The sequence below is a fragment of the Nymphalis io genome, chromosome 21 (genome assembly GCF_905147045.1).
Source record: "Nymphalis io chromosome 21, ilAglIoxx1.1, whole genome shotgun sequence".
In the NCBI taxonomy this organism is placed as follows: domain Eukaryota; kingdom Metazoa; phylum Arthropoda; class Insecta; order Lepidoptera; family Nymphalidae; genus Nymphalis; species Nymphalis io.
Window position 1 is genome coordinate 2422730 of NC_065908.1, and position 20797 is coordinate 2443526.

General features: G+C 32.8%; 1 protein-coding gene across 1 annotated transcript in view; it reads left to right on the top strand.

The window, feature by feature from the left end:
• Positions 1 to 3208: 3208 nt before the first annotated feature.
• Positions 3209 to 20797, top strand: part of LOC126776914 (cyclin-dependent kinase inhibitor 1-like) — a 32070-nt gene continuing 14481 nt past the window's right edge. Inside the window, exons 1-2 of the mRNA XM_050499778.1 lie at positions 3209 to 3286; positions 4695 to 5139. Coding sequence (XP_050355735.1) covers positions 4752 to 5139 — 388 coding nt within the window. The 5' untranslated portion in view covers positions 3209 to 3286; positions 4695 to 4751. The remainder of the gene's footprint in view (positions 3287 to 4694; positions 5140 to 20797) is intronic.

The window sequence follows — 20797 nt, forward strand, 5'->3', positions numbered from 1 at the left end:
ACAAACACTTCTAATGACTACAGAAGTTAAACACCCTCATCAGCAACCTAGGGGTAAATATTACACATTGTCACCTTCTCGCAATCGTATCAAAACGTTATCGTTACTGTATCGCCGTTTTCCTATCCCCTTTACTGCTAGCCTACTGTATAAAAGGAACCCATATGTACCCATGGTGTACACAGTAATATAAGCTGTGCGTTAATATGTCCAGTCAGTTAATGATTGACTGATTGACTGTCAATCAATTCCATAGATGTCCCATAATAGCAAATATAGTATTATGTGACCTTTTTCCAGTAAAACAGTATTTATATTTTATTAGGTACATATATATTACTCTGATGCATAAGACAAAATGTAGCTTCACTGCGATTGTATTTAATATATGTATATATCTTTCAACACAAAGTCTAAATCAATTTCAAGCAAATACAGAGCTGAACCGTAAAAAATGTTTAAAAATCTGGCAAGCTCGTTTGAATGCACCTGCAAAGAAAGCGGTTTTTTTAGTTATTCTAACATCTGCGCCGAACGGAAACAGTTTTTGTTCACCGCAAACTTTACGCTGGTTTCCGTTATATTTAGGTCAGAATGTCACTAACGTACAAACAACATTGAATCAATTCACACTATTTATATATATATATATATATTTCAGCCTATTGCCATCCACTGCTGGACGAAAGCCTCCCCCTTAGAACGCCAACCATCCCGAGCCGTAGCCCGGGGATTCTTAGCACCCCCATCGCACCGTTACCATGGCCGGTACCGTGGCCAGGAATAGTGCGATTACCGGGAATTGGGGGCCGTGATTTTTTGTCGTCGGTTCGGTTTTTGCCTTAGTCACCACGCTTGGCAGGCGGGTTGGTGACCGCAGTGGCTTGAAATCTTTCACTAATAGCGCTGCTGCCCGCTATCAGGATTTGCATTTTCGGATTCCAGCATTTGTGTGGTTATACCGCCACGATTTCGGTCGCCAGAGCTTCGTTCGTTGATTAGCAGGATGTACCACGAGCAGGTGAGGTTGACGGTAGAGAGCCTAGGTTGTTATCGGCTCCCCTTATACCTTATACCCCCATTTATATATATATGTATATATATATATATATATATATATATATATATATATATATATATATATATATTGTTTTTGTAATTATTGTATTTTTATTAAAAATATGATGATGATATCCTCTTGACCGATTACGGCGATTACGCCGAGTACGCGCAATCTCAACAGAGATTAGCCAACTGTGCAGAACCAACAGCTTTACGTTCTTTCCGAGGTTCCGCTTTACATACTTCCAATTTTCTTTGGCCCGACCTAGTGTTTGAAGCCAGGACCTCGGGATCTGCGGCTTTATTCCTAGCCACTAGACCAACGAAGCATCAAAAAATATTATAAACTTATCATAAAAATAATGTAAAGATTTTAATAAAAAATATACTTATAACTGTATTATAAATTGCACAATATTTTGTACACCGAAAAAAGAAATGAACGAAGATGGAGCCATATTATCGCTTATCGCAGGATACTAGTTAACTTCAAACGAGTTTCTTATAAGAGACTAAAATATGTATAGTAAGCAAGAACCTTTAAAAAAATCCTTTTAAAATAAATATTATTAAAAATCGTATCTATGCTGTTGGTCGTTGAAGAGTTATTTCCTCTGGAAACAATCCTGTAGAATCAGGATATCACTATAAAAATACATTATCATCGAAACTAAACTAACATGTAAAATTTCAACCCCCTAGGATAAGTGGGAGTCGTTCTAATTGTACTTGCAACATTTGACTTAAACAAAATAACAATTATTGCAAGTTAAATAAAAGCTTAAAAATATCATTATTTTCAGGAAATTAATAGCACCGTTCAAATTAGAAAAAAATTATAATATAATAGAAAAGTAACATAAGAGAAAATAATTCAAATTATACAACACTAAGTAAATGGAATAGCTATTAAAGTACTGGAAATAAACTTTTAAACTCAAAACACAGGTTTGGCGATAGCTTTACTTTGCTCTTGTTATAAAACCGAAAACTGGTCAGTAAAACTAACGACAAACTGTATAAAAAAAACAACTCGTTTCCTGGTTTTGAGTATATAAACTATTTGGATATATTTTTAAATAACGGCTTAATTTACTTAAAGAATTATATTGCTAAAATAAAACTTATAACATGAATGACGTTGTGACAAGGGGCTAAAAAAAAAAATTATCCATACAAATATATCTCATGTTAAAGAAATGTATGTGTATATACATAAATTAAATAATATAGTAGCACGCGTAGCATAGAAAACGACGGGTAAAATTTATATGTATTTTATTTTTTTTAAAATAATTTAACGCGAAGGAAAAAGAAAAATTTTAATGTCGTCGACATAATATATTGCAGACATATGACGTAAAAATAAAACAAAATTAAAATACCAAAAGAAAAACGATATGAACTGCTGCTACTTTTAAGATACAATTACGAGAAGGGGAGAAGACTCCTGAAAGTCCTGAAAGTTGTTAAAAAACATGTCGCCCCTGGCAGCTTCCTCAGCCTGCCGTTAATAAAACAAAGTCTATTAATAATAATTAACTGAGTTATTATTAAATATGTAATTAATATGAATTCTTACGTGATAAATAAAAATATGAGCTGTTTTATGTTACTACAAATTATGATAATACAAAAATTAAATTAAATAATAAGCAAATATTTAAGAACCCAAGTTTTAAGACAATCTTACATTATATGGTATTTTGTTTCAAAACTTCAATTAATATAATTTTAAAATACTAGTAAAAATCTTTTCATGCATATATATTATTTTTTTTTGTACTTTAATTTATATATTTGTAAGCATATAATAAAGATATAATTAAAAAATCAAAATATATCTGGGCTTATAACTAATGATTTTGAATTATAATATAAGCGGCACTTAACCACCTACACAAGCGATCTTGAAAGTGTTACCGAAATAAAAAGTAAACAAAGCAAAAGCAAAACGCGCCAAACACAATTTTCCGTAACAAAACTCGTGCGCACCGGAAAGTCGCATTTATTTCCCGCCATCCGGCGCCTCGACCAACCGAAATTTGCCGCCTAAAATCGTCCAGCCAATGAAAGCAATGGCCGCCATTTTCAACCAATCAGCAGCGAGCCCGCGCTCTCGCCATCGCGTCATTGTCATACCTCGAAAAATAGTACGCCAGTGCAGTGAACCCCGACGGTAAATTGAAGATTTTCCGTGTTTTATCGATATAAAACTAAGCAGGTAAGTCTATATTTATGTTAATATACAAAAATAAGTATAGTTTTATCTATTTACAACTTACTTTTGCATTAAAATCTGTCCATTTAATTTTAATTTCGCAATTTTATTCTGTATCGTCATAATATCATAAATGACGCTTAGCAAAAATATATCTTAATTTATAATAATTATTATAAATTACGTATTTTTCATACAAATTATTCAATTATTTGTGTATCTGTAATTCTTATGACAATCATCGTTTTTAATCGTACCCTAATATTCTAGTCTTCGTTAAGCAAAATGGCGGCGATGTTGTGTGCTATTAATATATTTCCCGTCTTTTTTTACGCAACGCAACTGAGTGCGAGTGCGATAGGGACAGCTATATTTCTGATAAGAAGTTCTAAAGTATGCTGCACACGTAACTAGACACGTCTTCGTTCTTCGTAAACAAGCTCCATTGTTGTGTTGCCATGATTATGATTTTATATTCCAATAATAAAGGGAACATTTTATACATCGTTGCAGTCTTATATGAATAATAATCACTTCTAATAAGGAAAGGAAGTAGCTAGCAATGATTCAAAATGTAGTAGTGTTTCATAATATAATACAATAAGATTTTTTTTGCAAACATGTTTCTTTTTTATTAATGATATATTAAAATTTATAAAATATTACTATGCAGTTTTAATTTTTTAAGTTTGTACAAACAAGTGTGTTTCTGGTATTTAATTAAACTTTATTTTTTTAATTATTTGTTTGTAAAATACTCATGCACTAAGTCACAACTAAATCCAAATACGGAAAAATAAAATAATTGTACCTAAATCAGCTTTAATAAGGAAGCCCCTTTTACTTTAATTAAAAATAAAAGTATTTCTATGTACTGCTTTTCCTTAATATTATTTTCTGTAGCAGATGCCAGTTTATTATATTATTATGAATTGCACAAAAGTAAATATCTCAGAAAATAATAAATTAAAAAATATAATTATCTTAACGGATAAATATAATATTTTTGTAATTATATTTAAAAGTTCTAATAAATTTTACGAAACCAAAATCAATTGAATGAAGCCCAGAATGAAAATAGGCCGTAAAGAAATAATGCGATGGTAGCGCCACATCGTATCGAGTGGTGGAACTACACGCGTGGGGTACGCGTTCAACCTAGCGGCGCATGAGGCGAACGCTCGCTCACGCGCAGCCGCAACGCAAGGCGCAAGCGCAGTCAGACTCAGTCGATGATAGTCTGTCGTCCGTGTGGACGTATAGCGTCATTATCGCGTGCGTCGCGTCATATCGTTGTTTAGTTGTTTACAATCGAAACTGATCATTAAAAATCTTATTGTTGTGTTATGATATAAACGTTATTATATTTTATTAAGTGAACATTATACAAACTAATTCGTACTTTCTATAGGGTAGCGTCGCGGATGCTATCAAAGTGCGTCGTTCGTGGACTGTTTAGAGATTGAAGATGTCCGCGTTGAGTGTGAGGGCACCCGGCCTGCAGGCCACGACAATGCTGGACACTAGGTCGTTACGGGTTCGTGGTGTGACCACTCTCGAAGGTGTGAGAAGGAACTTGTTCGGTTGTACGGATAGAGAAGAGAATAGACGGTTCGTTGAAAGAGAGTTGGCTAGGCAGCTGGAGCTGGACAGCCAAAGATGGGGATTCGATTTCGCGAACGAAAAACCTCTGCCTGGTACGCAGAGGTTCGCTTGGCAACTCGTACCGGCGTCGACTATTCCCGCCGCATTAAGAAGGTCGCCCATCACGATAACAACACCAAAACCTACAACGCCAGCACAGGAGACAAAAGTATCAAGTCCAGAAAACAGTAAAACGCAAAAGAGAATAACAGGTTAGTAATATTTATAACCTTCATTTACAATCTAACACTGAATATATTGCACAGCTATCTTCACCCTACATACACTACGATAACCTGACAAGCGAATTATTACTGTCAACATAGTTATCAGTAGTTAACGCAAACTGTAATATTACTTGTTATTTAACAACAATAATTAACTTTATACCTGCGATAAGAAAGATCCCCGTAAAATTTTACATTTAATAATAATTCTATAAAAGCTCGTTCACACTAATGAAATATGTGACTCATACGATTTGTATACGATAAAAGTACGGTTCTAAAAAAAAAATATGAGTGGTGCCAATGACGTGTTATCCAGAACAGACGCAAGGTTACAATGATTGACAAGTCCTTTGACCGGTGTCTCGGCTTTATGCAAAAGGTCTGAACGAAAAAACGTGCTTGAAAATAAACATATTTTTTTTATATTTTTACTTCAATTCAATATAATAATCCTAAATTCCAATTGATAGTCTAACTGAATTCAGATAATGCTTTCACTACTTATGTAAACATTAAGTTATAAATGTACTGCACTACAGCGATTGAGTTTAATTAGACAAAACGGCATCTAGAAAATACATTCGGTAATTATTAGTATTCATCTACATATATATATATTATATACTGCAAGATTAAACAAAATACATATATCAAAAGTATATTAAAATTAGTAACGTAACACAATATAAATTTAAGAACATATTAATAACATTTTATATTATAATTATGTATTGCACACAACACTAATTAATTAAAATAATTCGTGACCCAAACATAATTTGTATTTAAATATAGACTTAAAATTAGAGAGCATAATCTTAAAAATATATTTTCTTTATTAATATAAGATTTATAATTAAATTGCATTATATAACTTTTTTTATTTTAATTCGCTTCCTTGTTATTCTGAGAACCCTCAAAGGAACGCCTCGTATTCTATAGAGGTTGGACTTGCGATTTTTTGTCCACTATGGTGTCAAAAAGTTCATAAGACGGGGCGCGTTATTAAATAATTTAGTAACGCGTAATTAAAAATTAGGCTTCAATACAATCGTATTAAGTTAATTTTTAATGAACGTACAATATTAAGGGGCGAAGTTTTTTTTAGGCAAAAATCGTTAAGGTACGTATTAAATTGTTTTTATTTTCCTGTGAGTGTTAATTAGTTATAAACAAATTTTGAAGCATTGTACTCTTGTAGACAGCGGTGACCTAGATTATGCTATTTGTTTTGACATATTACGCAGCGAGTACGAGCCTCCCACATTTGTTCCATTTTAGATTACACATGTGTAGCAAACTAGAAACGAGATATTAATAAAATTACTATGTAAACAATCGCATACTTAATGCTTATGTATTTGTGTAATTAAAAAAAAAACATTACTTCAATTAAAAAAAAATCAATAATCAGATATCGACCCAACATTTCACTTATACTTTTTATATAACTTTATCTGCTGTTTATTTTTTACATTAATATAAACAATAGAGAGTATTCTCTGGTATAATTCGAATCGTTAGGCAAATAGTAGATAATCAAAAAACGTCGAAATCAATGAAAAGTGATTAATCAAATCGCTACTGAATTACGTTGTATCTTCCGTCCTTGTCACACCCACATTGATACGGAGCAGACGCGAGGACGCGTCATTTTGCCACCTACTACGCATGCGCAATCTTCATTGCAAAATGGCGGCTACTATTGTATTACGGTGTCTAAAAATGTAACATTGTCCGATGTTCGGTCGTCAATAAAGTGATTGAATATTAAATATTCTATTTCAGTTTTATATTTATTTATTTTTTATTAATTTAATGTGCATAAAATCTTACGTTGCGTGTACTTTTTTAAGTGTGGTCATTTTAACAGAAATTGTACAGCTGTAAAATTGTGCAGTACATCGAGCGTCTATTAAATCATAGCATGTTATTACCCGCAGATGTAAATTCTAATCGTTTAAAGAGTTCTTAACTAGAGAAGGGTCACAAATTGCATTGTCTAAAACTGACCAACCGTACAGACGAAGTAGGGGGTCTAAGAAATAACCGGGTCACCCAATTTTCTAAGATCCCTTCTATTGCTCGTAATTACACCTTTTCTAGTGTCGTTGAACTGTAATGTTTTCTTCTACGTATACTTAAGTGGACGTAACTGCGGGGTCCCAGAAATTCTATGCACTTTTAAGTATTGAATGTTACAATTGTATAACGAGACCACTCAAATTCATTGACATGGCTATCAAATTGCATTTCGTAGTTTGTACTTAGTGATAATTTTATTTGAAATAAATACATATTTATAAATATATACATACAATATAGTATGAAATATTTATCGTTGCAGATTTACAATTGCATTTCGTGGTAGCTTCAATCAATTTTATTAGCGAAAGTAAATGCGTTGCACTCGTAAATCTTATTATTGCATTGTGATTCGTAATGCACAAAGCGGCTCGTGCGCGTGCGCACCCTTTTGTATTGCACCCTCGCGGACACTGACTCTAACGGTTATATTGATTTTTTAACTGTCACTACCCCGCCACTCATTACAATTTCCTGTGACCGTAATGAAAGTATACTTATTATTATTACTAAATTACTTTTGTAATTGTATCTAGTATACTTACCCATTAAGGCTAAAATATATAGTAACACAATGAAATAATTAAAATATTGTAATTCTTTTTGAAACATTATCCGAAATGATTTCGTATTATAATCGGTATCTGGGTTAATGAAATAGACATGTGATATTCGGTCGACATTTATTGAAATCGAAACACACTCGCGAAATTGGAACTATGTGGGTGATTAGAAAAACGTTGTCAACACACGTGTTCGAATTTCAAAATTTTTCGTCAGATAGGGGAATGGTAACGGCCGAAGCGGCATCTGCCAACCCCCGCGCGTTACCATATCCATATTTATAGCACCCTCCATACATTCTGCATCGGGTGGCCGGAGGGAGGCATCATCTGTTTACAGATCGATTTCAATGCGGGATAGCACGCAATTCTGTTTCAAACGCATCGTCATTTAATTGCGTGCATTCCACAAAATACCTCCAACATTCCCCATGTCATACATAACATTTTGCAGGAGGTCGAAAACGTTCAACTATATAATAAATAACTGGAGCAATTATCCCAAAGCGATGTTCGCTTGCACTTGTTAACGCTGAAACGCATTTGACCACGTGCAAATGACATATTTAATGGAAAACGTTGCGTAGTTCTCACGGAGTGCCTCACGTGTAGAAACCCTAAGGAAACAGAATGTAAGTTATGGTTCAGCGCCCGCAACGACTGCTAACGTACTCTGATAAAAAATAACCTTTCACAGGGATCAGATACGAGAATTCTATCTATATTGATTAAAGCAATATAATCTGAGATGGCCCAGTACAGCAGACGTCTTAACCGAATATTGCGGATTCAAATCGGGAAAAGTCATGTTTACGTGGGTTTAATTTGTGTATATAATTATTATTCGTCTCATGTTCGGCGCTATATGTGTCGATATATTTTTGCCACTTATATATCCATCGAACTGCAATGGGGTTGTGTGACGGTATAAACTCCAAATATTTACCTATCACTTGCTTCAACAACGTGGGTGGACGCTTGTATTTTATAGATTTAAATGAGAATGCAGTTTAGCGTTGTGCTATTTGCGTTACTTGACGCACTTTCTAACATTTGAATGAGATGAAAGTGGCTTCCCACGCACACGCCACGTCTATTGTAATCAATGTACATTGCTTAGTCACAAATATATTTTTTTTAATTTATTAAATTATGACGTAGATGAATATAGCATGAACGAAAAACATACATATGTATTGAAACTACTAGGAAACGTATGTACAAGTTTTATGCTCTTCGTCTCGATATATTTTAATGTATAATAACTTGTTTATATCGTCAGACATCACTACACAAGTATTTAAATAAGTAACTAAGGACAGAATCTGAGAAACACCTTTTACTAAATCTTAGCACATTTGGTTATCAGAACTGTTCCTTTTGTCACGGACGGAAGCACATCAAATTTTTTTCTATGAAACTCTACTCCGACCGTAAAATGTGGATCGTTATATTCCTGTTAGGAAGACAAGTGAAAGTGCTCCAAGACTTTTGCTTTCAACGAAACATTGTATTATCACGGGATAACTTTCGATCGGATTATGCAGCAAAAACTTGCATTTATACTGTGAGATTATTTATTCTATTTTATTTAACCGTATAATATAACATATAGAATCTGTTATTATTTGTGTCACGAATAACTTCAACTAAAAACGGTTCCCATTTAATTACATCGATGATAAACGAATATGTTCAATAATTAACAGGTATATGGCGAGTTGTGTTTCCCATGGCATTTGCTTTTGTTTAAACAGCGTTTTAGAACGATATCTATAATTTACCAATAACGGTTCAATGGATGGTGTTCCCGTGGATAATTGGCTATTAGTAATATATCACCCTTGTTAAATGTTTTCCCATGACGGTCAATGAAAACGCACGTGTGATGAACTACTTAACGATCATCGTTTTGGTTCGCCGGTTTTTATTAACACTTCATCTGTTAATAGATGCAATTCATAAAATATATATGTTACTAATTATTTTTTTATTAATTACACACAATTGTAAGTATAGACTATAGACTATAATTTAAAAATCGAGGCAATATAGATTAGAACAAAATTAAAACGAAAAAATATGATATTAAAATGGATTTTTAAAATAATAATTACTACCCTATATGTTAAAATAATTCATACCCTGAGTTTATTTTTCGTGGTTAAAATTTTTCGACGAATTTCATCAATCACATTTCATTATTTTCAATTTACAGCCCGCCCCGTTATTGTTTTAAATGGAACGCGTCAATATTAATTTAGAAACGCGCGGGATTTATATTTCGACTTGACAGCTGTCCGAGTAGAATAAAACACACGAAGAAAGAACCGCATTGTCAATATATCACACGATCACGCCGATAAAAATATATTGACGTGCTAAAGTTATTGTTTAAATGGTTTTTGTATTTTAAATTTGAATAAAAACGGTAATGTTCCGCATAGTGCGCCCGCGCAGATAATGGGAGGGAGTCGAGTTAAGTGCAGTTTTAGACTAAAATGTAACGGTCGTTCGACTTTCGGACTTACTGTTGGTCTTAAAAAAAACAACTACCGACTGTTTTGGTGCCGCTTCAGACTTAACGTTTACTTGTCAATTTGTATTTACAAATGTAAATTGTACACCCACATTATCTCCTATGGATACATTATTGGTCCAATGTCAACTGTCGCTCGGAAGTCGCACTAACGACATATTCGTGGGAACCCATAACATAATTACACCCGCAAGGAGTACTTTGCTAGGAATGTAAGGTGAATTTTGGTCCTTTAATGACAGTCCTACTTCCTTGATGATATCTTCACATGAAATTACCGAAGCGTTTCATATAATAGGACCTCATTGGCATGCCGTATTTATTACACCAGCGACCGCAGTCGAAAGATGTAATTTTATACGCTTTGATATCGTTCGAAACGAGAAATTGAGACGTGGAAACCACAAATCTATTTCTGCATGTACAGTTTGTAATATCGCGATATAATTTACATGTGCTTTCTAGCCAATCGCTTGGATTTCTAACATTACTAATGCTCATAAAAGACAGCCGAGTAAAATATTTCCATCATTATGCAAATGTTCTTTGAGTGTTGTCACTTAAGGAAGGGCGTGAAAACCGTGATGTATGCCTTCATTATACGTTCAATACAAATGTCCAGGGTTTTATTTATAAATCAAACGACTCCAACACATTACTTATTCTGATATCTCCACATCAATTGAAAAAGGGACAATCGTCCACTCGAGACGCGGTCGGATTAGCCTTTTCGATTCATACATTCTAATGTATTTTTTATTGTTATTCCTAAAATCTATTGTATTTAATGCAATGGATTGAAGTGATGGATGGACTTCGACACTGCATTAAATTATGTGTAATGGAGTAAGAATTGTAACAGTCAGTTGACATCGCCCTGGGAATACTCCTTAATAAATGTTAGCGTCAGTTACTTAAGTAGTAAAACTAATTCTAAGTCAAATAAGTAAACAGATGTCCAGATCATCGACAAGCCCTTAAAGGTCAAAATGTTTGCTTTAGATTATTTGTACAAGAAACTCCAGAGTACGTGATCTCAAATAACTACAGGCTTAGTGCGTAGGACGTAAAATATTGTCGAATTTTCTAGAGTGTGTTCACCTGTCAACTTTCTCTTGCAGCTTGCGTTCATATGAAATAATAGATTTAGTGTTTTGCACTTCAAAATTTAATGTTAAAAAAAAACTGACCAACCCGTTCGTTTATAATTTTATATCACATTCACCCCTATATACATAACACGTGTGAACTCTACATCTTGGACAATTCTATTATCAATGTAACGCATTCTTCGTGACAATTCAACTGTCACAAATGTCAAAGAAATCTCGAAATGTACCCCCGAGATGATGGATAGAATCCGATGAATGGTTATTTATGGTAATGTCAAATTGAAATGTTAATATGTTATAATTATCGAGGCGAGTACGTCCACATCTGAATAAATAGCGTTCATCTCTTCAATTTTCACACATTTGTTTACCTATTTCTATTGTTATTGTTCCGTCGTATATGAATGTGGTGTTTATGAAGGCGTTCGTTAAACAAATATTAACAGCTTTTTATATTCATTTCAAACAAAGAATTCAGTGCTCTCTCAATCAGAACGTTTCGTACGTTAATTAAGTACACAAATACACAGGCGTCATAAATATTTTATATATAAGTGCCGAAGTAAACAAAATGCACACGGAGTTATAAAGGTTAAACTAACAAACCCGACACGATACTCCCATCCCCTGATAACACTCGTAAAGGTAACATCGTGAAACCAACAAAAACCCTTCACAAAAGCCCTAAGAAGCCACGATAATAAAAACAGAGCATTGTGAAAGAAAAAAATTAATATTTCATTCCGTTATTTTAGATCAGTATTAGTGATATAGGGTTACCATTTGAATATATAATATTATATTTTTATGAATAGAAACGTATAATGAAGCTAATTGTGTGTGAACGGGCATTTGTAAATATGAATATTGATAAATATGATCTTATCTCGTTGAAATCGTCTCAAAAGTATTCTGTATTAGCCATAATATATTCAGGAACTATATAGGAAAATTGCTATATTATATTTAATAAATATTGAGTTATTTAGATATGTCTTACGTTAGTGCATCTTGTTTATTCATAATATTATTATAACCATATGAATTAATTTTATTATTCAAAATATGTTTTTTTATTAAATTATTATCATATAAGTAATTACATAGAATAATTTCAAACTTTCTAAATGCGGACATCACTTTGTAACATTCCTTGTTCATAACTAGTTTAAAAAAAAAGTAAGACGCTCGAGTATGCCAAACCAGATTATATACGTGTAACTAAGAGCCGTTAACCAAGAGGCCCTACGGGTTGCCATAAACCTTATAACGGTATAAAAATGACCACAGGGTCCTATCTATCAATATGGGTATTATATATGGATGTTGCGTTGGGATTCGAATTTGGAATGAAGGTGGATTTTTTTTCTGAATATGTTTAAAAATCGCACTTATAATACGCACGCACTGTTTTTCATGGATGTATAACCGTTTTAAAATAAAATAAATTTGTCAAAATATATTTTAAAATTTTGCGCCAAATTAACTATTTTGGTAATCATAACAAAGATTTACAGTAATCTTTGTAACAATAAAATCGTTAATGTTAGATTCGCAGTGTCGCCGACCACTGTCTTTGCGGCGCCTGCGCATGAGGTCGACGAACTGACGACGCTCGTGTTATTGAACGTACGCAACTAAAGCACATATACCAGTGACTGAAGAAAGAGTCAAAAAAAAAAAAAAGTTGCGTATTTACAACCGCGCACATAAACTTAATATGTAAACAATAAAAAATATATTAACATTATAATTGTTAAAGTGAACATTATAATTGTTAAATTATTTAAACATACATCAGACAAACGAACTACATATATAAATAAGTAATAATACAATTTTGCATTGAACGTGTCGTAATCCATGTAATATCGGCAGCAATATCGATCGTACGCATAAGTACTAAGTTATTACAACATTGCATACAATACTTGTGACAACTTTCGCAACAATATACAGTCACAACAAACGATAAGTCAGTGTAGCTACGACCTAATATGACGGTAGCTCAATTAACGGTACTATGACAACGCCTTTCGCGAGGCCTTATTCCAAATTCAAATAATGCGCGTACGCACCTCGTCGACGTAAACATTTTCTTGTTTGTAAATAATATTGTTTTGTTACTTAACATTTGAAATGATACATGACTATTATCCCAAATACAATAAAGCTGTTTGAAATTGAAAATAACGTTTACGAACTGAGAGAACAATAAAATATTCCATATTACAAAAACAGCCAGAAGGCACATCTGTTGTTTATAAGATACTGTTATAATAATATCCATACTGTTCACCGGTGAAATAGTAACAGCTTACGTCAGTTACAATATTATAATTTCAGACTAGACTCCAGCTGTCATTTTTTTTCCCCCTAGGTTTAAAAATTAAGGCAAATTTCAGTCACAACGTTATCCAAATGCGCACGCGCACCGGAAACTGAATAGCAATTTGGAACGCTAGTTTTATCCTCAAAACATAGCCGTAAAGGTGATTGAACTTTAAGTATTTAGGTACCTAAATCTAATCATATAAGTGCAACAAATTGCATTAACATGTATCAATTTAACCCTTATCGGCTACTCAGCGCAGATAAAATATGAAAAAGCCATTGTCATATTAAACCTCCTTATCAGCAACATAAGTGCACCTATCTAAATATAACCACGTGCGTGTTGATTTATTATTATTTTTAATCGGTATATTGAATATCGGAATCGGTCTTACTATTATTGCAACAACTAGATTCGGTTACAAGTAAGTTTACAAACAAACATAATTACATCTCTATCGCACTGAGTAGAAAAGAGTGAGACGAAAACGGTATATGCGCCTGAGGACGGCGATCATAAGGTTATTCAACTTTTAGCAATTTACGGTGAAAATTGCAATAAAATTTTCATGTATAACTTACAATTCACTTTACGATAATATTTGACTTTATTACATAAAATTATTTAAATAGATTTAAAATTTCAAACAATATAAATGTTTTATAAATGTACTGATGATACAAAGTATTTCATCATTAAATAATTGAGCCGCGTAATTGCAATTGTAAAATAAAATCTTTATTTTAATGCATTCTCAAGCCAAGATAGATTCATTGCTAAGACTAATTTACTTAATTAATTATTACATTTAATATTGGTTACAAGGTAATTCGTTAACAATTCTGTCATCTTTCGAGTGTCAAATTAATGACCGACAAAGAGAAGTATTGTTTTTAACTAAACACAGCTAAACGTCGTTTATAATAAACTAATTGAAATGTACGACAAATGTAAGTCTATTGGCAGGACGTTTTTTCTTCATCCAAAGGTCATTTACTAGCAATTACTACGAGAAATGTAAGTTTCATTAGAACCTTCATAATTAATCACTGACTGGATATCCTGTGACTTTGTTCGGATTTAATAATGATTTTAGAATATCTTGTTTACAATCAGACAAATAAAAAATATAAAAATGGCGTCCATGGCTTACAGATATAATTTATAATGCTATAATTTACATTCAATTTTAACAATAAATTTGTAATAAAAACTGCATACAGCCATGTAACTAAAAAAATATTACATTGATTGCCATTTAAAAAACATGTCATTAAGTATTCAAAGGATGATAAATGAGAAAAATGTAAAAACGGCAACACCTAACTTGCATTTTATATTTTTAATCTTACAACCACGATTTTCTTCTTTTTTTTTACTGCCGTTTCACGACTCACAAACTAAAAATAAATCAATTCTAAACTTATGGTCATGTCTTTGTCATTGAAATTAATGTTGCCATTAAACTAAACACAAAATTCATACGTACATTGAAATAATATTAATAAATATAAATTATATATATCGTCATTGATAATTGCAATTCTTGTCAAACTACTTTTATTTTTTTTACATATAAAACATTCTAGACTTGTAAAATTTAATAAACGAATCTAATGATTCGTTCTTAATACAAATAGACAAATGTCAAGTGTTATTGTATGTAGGTATGTTGATCCGATGCCCATAACCGGTTGTATTAGAAATCTACTCAATCTTCATTGCAGCACTCTTGGGCATACGACTTAGTGATTATTTTAATAAGCAGTTTATTTGTCCTGGTAGGATAATTGTACCACGTAGCCTGAATAATTCGATATAAAAAATGGTATTCTTTAATCGGTTTTATATGGTGATAATTTGCTATTTAAAAACTGGATAAACATTAGCAACCATTATTCACATAAATGGAATATTATACATATATACATAACTACTTATTATTTTATTATACGGAAGTATGTTGTACGCTAAATGTCATTTTATTTTATTCTGTGATTTTTGAGATATACAGACATGTACATATTAAATATATAATTTTAAATCATTATTATCATATTCGTAGACGAAATTCCACTAACCTTATTACACAAATATATCAAATTGTAGGATAATTTGAATAAAATTGTCGAACAAAAATTTTGTTCGTCGAGATATATAATTTGTTACACTATCCGTAATCGCCCCATCTTTATAAATACAGTAATTTAAACCCGTTCGTAAATATACGAAATTAAATTTAGGAATTTAATTTTAATATTAACTAATTGTCTTGTTTTATTGTGGAACATGTCTTGCATCACATTCCGGTGTTTCTAGTAGAAAAAGAATACTATTATTTCGTTTTATTTCATGAAGGTATCTTGTGTGGTATACGTGTGTGAAAGCAGCACAGTAATAGGTCTCTTTAACAAATTTTTAGGTCAAGTGCGTCCACTTGAGTATAAATGCATCTTAAACGATATCGCCTTAAGTGGCAAAATCCACAACCTACAGTTATTTTGACTTTTTTCACCGTTTTTAAAATTATTATTTTGAACGTGTTTAGCATGGTGCGTTTGTTATCGTAGTTACCCACATCAGACCGTGGTATTGACCAAGACCTACTAACCTTAAGGGCTTCGTAACTGGAGATCCATTTCCAGGTTCTTTGGTTTTAAGTTTAATTTTGAATTAATTTTTTTTTTTTTTTAGTTATTAAAATACAAAATCTTCATGTATAGTTTTTTAAATTGATTTATTTCTTAGATCTTTATCTAAGTTTAAGGGTTATCGATATTGACTCCTAGGTCGCTATTTCTATTAGACCTTTGTTTTTGTCCTACTAACCTACAAACCATGATAAGAGCTTCTAAAAAATTAGCTGATAATTTTTTAAATATTTTGTATCGTGAACTTAGACACGCCATTTCAAAACAAAAATTTTAACATTATTTTTAAGTAAATCTGCTTTGTAATCAATGTAGAGCGTTTTTGTTTTCAGTAAAGGGAAATATTGCGGTCTCCATTAATTTTCTATAAATATAAAAATATTAAAACTGAAGACGTGAAAATAAGCCTCAATTACGTGCGTTCATAACCATAAAAAACTGCTATAAAAACTAACGACAATGTAAATAACGATTTAAATCACCACTAAAATGCATTCGATAACATTTTCTTATTAAACATACTATTTTGTAAGTACACCAGAATAATGGTATATACTTTAATGGTTAAAACGTAACTCTCCCACTGTTAAGCTAAGACCCTCCCTTATTTTGAAGAGGCTTAGAACTCATTACATATATAGTCGATACACGTAACCGATTTCTTAACATTATAATACATAATATTTTCTAATACAATTGCTATATGTACAGCAGTTCAAAATTAGGTCAAAAGTTTATGAGAACATAACAAATATGGTTATCAAAAACAAGTGTTCCATTTCTTTGAACTTGAAATAGAGATGAAAGATAACCCAACATATTCCTAGAAACCTACAAAGAACTATTAATGCTAAAGGATCAGGTTTTGTTACTCCTGTCAGAAAGGGATGGAAAGTAGTCCTTCCCTTTCATTTACTATTCGAGGCCGCTCGTAAAAGATTTCGGTGCAAGAAAAAGTTGTTATGGTTTTTTTTTTGTCTCTTCCAGACTAAGCTTATCTTTTTTGATATTTTCTACTACGCCATAAATAAAATACTACGGGACGTTCATTTTTTTTTATAGTAATCTGAACCCGATCCAACGGTCACTCGCTTAGGATAACGCCGTATCTCGAGCGCTTTGTCGTATTATTGCGTTGTATTTTTTTCTCTTATCTAACCTAACTGGGTCACGGATAATCTATATTTCGCAAGAATGGTCCGGAATCTGATTAGTTTTTTTTATTTTCAATAAAAAATGATTTGACGCAGATAAACCATCAATATAATAGGCAATATCTGACCAGTATTTAAGATCAGAAAATTATCTTTTAATTGGTCAGAAATTGGTTCTATCTGAGGGGAAGCTGCCTGGCCACTAGATGCAATCTTGTCGGAGATGCGCGGCCAATGACCTTGCGAGCAGGACAGCACTATAACGATCGCAACGGGTAGCATGCGCGTACGCACCGAAAAGGAATGAAAATCATTGTATTATTGTTTGTTATCCTTGTGTACGATTGTGTAAATCTGGTTATGTGTGCGTGATTCTAATCCTGAGACTTATGTTATTGTTTAGCTTAGTATATGTTACCTTTTAAATGATATTACGGGAATAAGAAAAGGTTATTTTTATAGAATATTTTTTGTATGTATTACTTTCAATAATAGCACCGAATTCTAAGGTCGCGCGTCTTTCATACAGAATAAAGATTTTATGGTCCAGACTTAAAGGAACCAAATGATTGACTATTATGCGAGGATTAAGGCAATTCTGTTTCTTATTCGAGTTCCCAACGACTTGACACGTCTTCATTGAATCGAAATGTAAATAGGTCGAATAGTTATTGATTTGTTTAAACATAATAGAGGTTAGATTAAAATTGATTAAATGGCAGGATTTCAAAGTCACGATCGATTCAGTATAACACAATTCAAAATATAATGAAATCACTTTAAATATTTATGAGATTTGAACCAAGACTAGTGTTTTAATAAATCTTTTTTGGATACAGATTAAAAAACAATACGTGTAAAAGACAATATCAAAACTAAACGTCACTTTTCCCGCCAAACGCAACGCGATTCCCATGCAATATAACACGCATTCCTGCTTCGATAATTTCTAATGATTATGCATCTACGGTACCTGCACACTGCATCCACGAGCTCGCACAACGGACAATGTGCATTCAGCCATTCAAATTTAAATTTCGTGAAAAAAATAATCATAAAATGCACTGTTTATGGCTCAAAATACACAAATAAGACCCGCTCCCATGCTCTCCATGGTCATTGAGGGTCAAACTGTGGCTATTGTGATCCTAAGTTGTCTATGGAGTGGGTTACGAAGGGACAAAGGTGGTGACATGTCTAAGAAACTGCCCTCTGTTGCTATATGGTAATGAGATTTAATTGAGTTTATAATGGATAGAATGATGAATTCGCTGGTTTTGTAGGGCGCGATAATTACGGTGATGCAGCGTTTTCATTCGCTGTGGTTTTTGACATCAATTATTTTCTTATTAAATATGTAACGGATCTATGTACTTTCATTCTGGAAAGCAACTGTTTTGCGTAAAAAAATAACAATAAAAATATCGCTGATTGCGGTACGTTTTGAGTTTATATAGAAGATCGGTGCGTGAGAAAAGGATTTAAACAAAACACACGTGATAGAGTTGCTACGTGTCCAGCAGACACAAAAGACATTGTCTCTTGAAATCAGTAAAAATGAACGAATGAATGGAAATCGAAAGAAAAAGTCAATTTGAGTGTTAAACAATTTCAAATTGAACTTTGTTCTTACTTTCATTAGGGGACGTCGTCGAAAAATACCTCAATGACGTCTATTGATGTATTTGCGTATATTAACTTTCTTTTAATTTAATAAAAAAAAACCTGACGGTGTTATAATAGATAAATAATAGTTCACATTTTTTTGTTATTTGTAGTTGAATAAAAACAAAATTAAAAAAAGTGTTATACAACGCAGCGCAAAAAGTTTTTATATACGTCATCTATTGTCACTCGCAGCAGCCATTAGTCTAACAAAGGTAATTGACTTTTATTGCTCAAATTGTACCTAACAGGTCTGACAAAGCATTTCGCAAGACCCACATGACATTCAGTAGGGAACCGGGCCAAAGGGTCAAAGATCTCTTCTTTGTTACTGTTACCCTAGTACCTTGCACTCTCATTTGTTACTATAACATTGTTGCTTGAGAACTTACATATTGATAATAACATACGTTGTTAGTTAGGTAGTTTTGCATATCGTAAATCACTTCAAAATCAAAATTTGACACGGTAACTCGATCAAAACAAGTGATAATAATAAATATATATTCAAACTGACAACTGTCTCTCATATATTGCATAAATACGACATAGATATATTCGCTCTACTGATTGCGTATTTACAGCGCGGCGACTGCGCGTCTGGCTCATTTCTATATTGATATAGAGAAATGACATGTATAAGTCTATAGATTTTTTGTCTTTGAAATATTATGTACAATATTAGGCTGTTTACAAAAGAGTGCATGCCTCGAAAAACATTGTTCGCGCATCAGTGTGCAACGTTTACATTTGTTTACTTTATCTGTCATCTGCGAGATGTGGGCGGGAATTCATTGTTACGGGTTTGCACAGAAACAACAAACAGTGGAAATGTATGAGAATACTTAGCATATGAAATTAATTAAAATGTAGAGGGCAAGTTTAGGATGATCCTAAATAATATTGTAAATGGGAATGTGAGTTTGTTTGTTCCAGTTTTAATTCTTAACTACTCAACTGATCGTTGTGAAATTTTGTATACACGTTATCAAAGGATGATGATAGCTGCTTGCGTTCTTGTCACATTTTTTTTTATAGAATAGGAAGGCGGACGAGCATATGGGCCACATGATGGTAAGTGGTCACCAATGCGCCACCAACCTTGGGAACTAAGTTGTTATGTCCCTTGTGCCTGTAATTACACTGGCTCGCTCACCCTTCAAACCGGAACACAACAATAGAAAGTACTGCTGTTTTGCGGTAGAACATCTGATGTGTGGGTGATACCTACCCAGACGAGCTTGCACAAAGCTCTACCACCAGTAAAAAAGCTGCACAAAGCTTTCCACGCAGCAATGTACAGTAGCTATTTTAATGTGAACAAATCTTATATAATTAATAGACGTGTAATGTACTCCTTATTCATAATATTATACATGCGCTATAAAAAGCCACTGTATGGATTTCGAGTAAAAAAAGCCACGATTATTAACACAAAATGTCGTAGAGAGTGAAATCAGTTCCCATACTATACCGTCTATTAATTTGCCTATTTTTATCAAAGCACTTGCAACCCTCTCATAACGTTCGACGACG